Raw genomic sequence first — 2,911 nt, forward strand, 5'->3', positions numbered from 1 at the left:
GAATTTTAAAAATACTTTGATCGGTATTCATAATCGGACCGTATTTAAGACCGTCTTAAATACAATCTTAAAATATCATGAACCAATCAGAAGGCCGTATTAGTGACTTAAGTCATTACTTAAGACGGTCTTAAAATAAGAATCGATTATGAATATCGGTTTTTATATGCGAAACTACTACAACGTTCCGGTAAAAAATTTTTCATGTATGAATATGTATAAATATGTATAAACATACATAAACACGCATAAATATTCATAAACATGTATTTATGTAATTATATATAAAATATGTTCATAATCTTTCTTTAGTAAAATTATTTTTTAGTGTAATTGTAATAATAATAATGTGAAAAAATAATTAAAGGGATAATTTTCGCATTGTTTTAAAAAAAACAAGTTTGGAAAAATGTAAAAAAATTACTTACGTATAATTATGCATAATTATGTATGAGCAACTTTTTTTTACATTTTTCCAAACTTTTTTTTAAAACAATGCGAAAATTATCCTTTTAATTATTTTTTAAGTTTTCACATTACTATTATTATTTCTATTACACTAAAACGTAATTTTACAAAAGAAAGAAGGATGTATAGACATGTACGGATATACGGATATATTTCATATATAATTATACATGTTATGAATATTTCTGCATGTTTATATATGTTTATACATGAACAATTTTTTATCGAGACGTCTCTTGATGCCGTTCAAATTCAGCGGTTCATAAAATCCTCAATATGACTGACAATCACGTGATCGGTAATCACCAACATCAAAATCGACAGCTACTGTCGCTACTTTATATAGTTATACGTAACTCCGTCCCAGTCGCCTCCATATGCCAAATAAAATCGAAAATTGCATTTTTTTCATGGCTCTATTTTCCTAATTAAACGATAAAAGATTATGACAATTTTTTACAACATCCATTTCACGTTCCTTCATTGCATGCTCATTTTTTTATTAACATATCACTGCTAGTTTAGGCCCTGCAAAAATAAATACATTTTCATAAATTTTGTATAGGTATAAAAAAGTGCAGTTTTTAATGCTTATACCCCGTCATTGAAACGATCAAACGGTCTCATTGTAATTATCACAAGCATATCAAAGTCTTCTAGTACAATATTTTAATTTCAAGAAATTCTGTTTTCATTTTGCGAGTGTACTTCAACAAAAAAATACTTTATTATAGTGTTTTAGAAAATTCTCGATATCAGCAAAAATATGATGTAATAAAAAGTAGAGGTTTCCATTTAAGATTATTTCTTGATTACGTTAACTACTATTACGCTTTAAGATCATCCGAAGTTCAAATCAATATCATTCAGCCAATAGATTTTTAAATTCTACAATATTTTTCTTTGAAACATTTTTCATTTAAATCAATACTTTCTAATTAACCTTTCCGAAAGTTTTTTTGCTTCTCACTATATATGCATACTATTGCATACTGAAATATTCTAACAAGGAAACACAACAGAATGTCCCCAGATAGCAAAGCATGTTTCAGCAAAATTGCACAAATCTGTGATTGTTTATGATGCTGGCATCTTACCGTAGATTTGTCTTCAATGATTTCGAATATACCGCTATTGTAACACATGCAAACAATAATATTTGTATGTATTGCCAGCAGTTTAACAGCAAGATAGCTACGTCAATGTTATTTGCATTGGCAATATGACAGCATTATATGATACTACATATTATAGCAACATGACGAATATAATGGCAATAGTATGAATTTTGATGATGATAATTTTAAAGTTGTCGGCAAATTGCTGGCAAATTATTACTTAATGTTATCGTGAAAACATCAAGTTACCAACAAATAAGAATTCAGTTGTTGCAATTCTGGTAGCAATACATATAACATACTTAGTAAGCAACATGCCAGCAACAAGACACGTTACTATCTGGATTCCCTTCCAATTTAATAAACTTTGGCTATATCAAAATCAGACAAAAATAAGGTACACGTTTTTTTGTAAGTGCTCAATCGTACGTTAAGAAGGTAAAAGCCTTAAAAAAAATCAATTTTTAAAAACATATGCACCTCTTATTTTTGTCTTTAATAAATCTAAAATTTATTAAAATTGGAGGGGGAATTTGACTGTATTTCCTAATAAGATTTCTCATTCTATAATTTTCGAAGAAAATTTATAAAAGTTTAAAATATTTTTTTAGAAATTTTCATACATTCACAATATAAAAGATTCTTAAAAATATTATAACATACGAGCATTTTTTTCACCAGGAAGGAGTGCACGTTTGTCAAGCAAATTAATGGGATACATACGTTATTTCTCTGGTGTGGCTAACATCGACACAAAAGCAATAGAAGAGTGTCAAAAGAATAGGCAGTTTCATTGTCCTATTAGCGTTGTTTGCCCAGGAAACTGTTATAAAGCTGTACTCTGCAGTGTTGTTTCGCTCGGTAGCGTTAGTCTTCAAGTTGATTGAAGAGATCTCTTTGATGATACAATGGGCACTGATAAAATCTAGTCGAAAAGATAATAGGAAATCAATGAACTTACACCGTAGATAACGAATAAAGATGCCAGTATTTCTGTAGACTATAATGTTCTTCCTTCCTATGTTTAATTGAATGCACTGCCGCGATAAGAAAAAAACGCAGGTCACTAAAGATGACCCTAAGAAATCGTAGAGAGAAATCATCACGCACAATAAATTACTCTTAATCATTAGTGACGTCTGTATAGATCACAGTTTTATTTCAGCATGTACTACGTAATTAGAACAGGTTCTAGTATCTGTTCCATTGAAAATAAAAATAACAAATTAAATGATAAATAACTCGAGAAAAAATATTTCATATATAATTATATATAAATATATATAAATATATATAAATATATATAATTATATATAAAATTATAC

At 28.3% G+C, this 2,911-nt stretch overlaps 1 protein-coding gene across 3 annotated transcripts in view; it reads right to left on the reverse strand.

Annotated features, from left to right (window-relative positions):
- Nucleotides 1-2,911, reverse strand: part of LOC108685849 (spindle pole body component 110) — a 20,881-nt gene that overhangs the window by 7,670 nt on the left and 10,300 nt on the right. For 2 of the 3 annotated variants that reach the window (XM_018190847.1, XM_018190845.1), the window contains one exon: nt 2,310-2,511. In XM_018190847.1, coding sequence (XP_018046336.1) covers nt 2,310-2,380 — 71 coding nt within the window. In that variant the 5' untranslated portion in view covers nt 2,381-2,511. Of the gene's footprint in view, nt 1-2,309; nt 2,512-2,547; nt 2,596-2,911 lie in introns of those variants that run through there. The other variant, XM_018190846.1, reaches the window with a different exon arrangement.

The sequence above is a fragment of the Atta colombica genome, unplaced genomic scaffold, assembly GCF_001594045.1.
Source record: "Atta colombica isolate Treedump-2 unplaced genomic scaffold, Acol1.0 scaffold161, whole genome shotgun sequence".
NCBI lineage: Eukaryota > Metazoa > Arthropoda > Insecta > Hymenoptera > Formicidae > Atta > Atta colombica.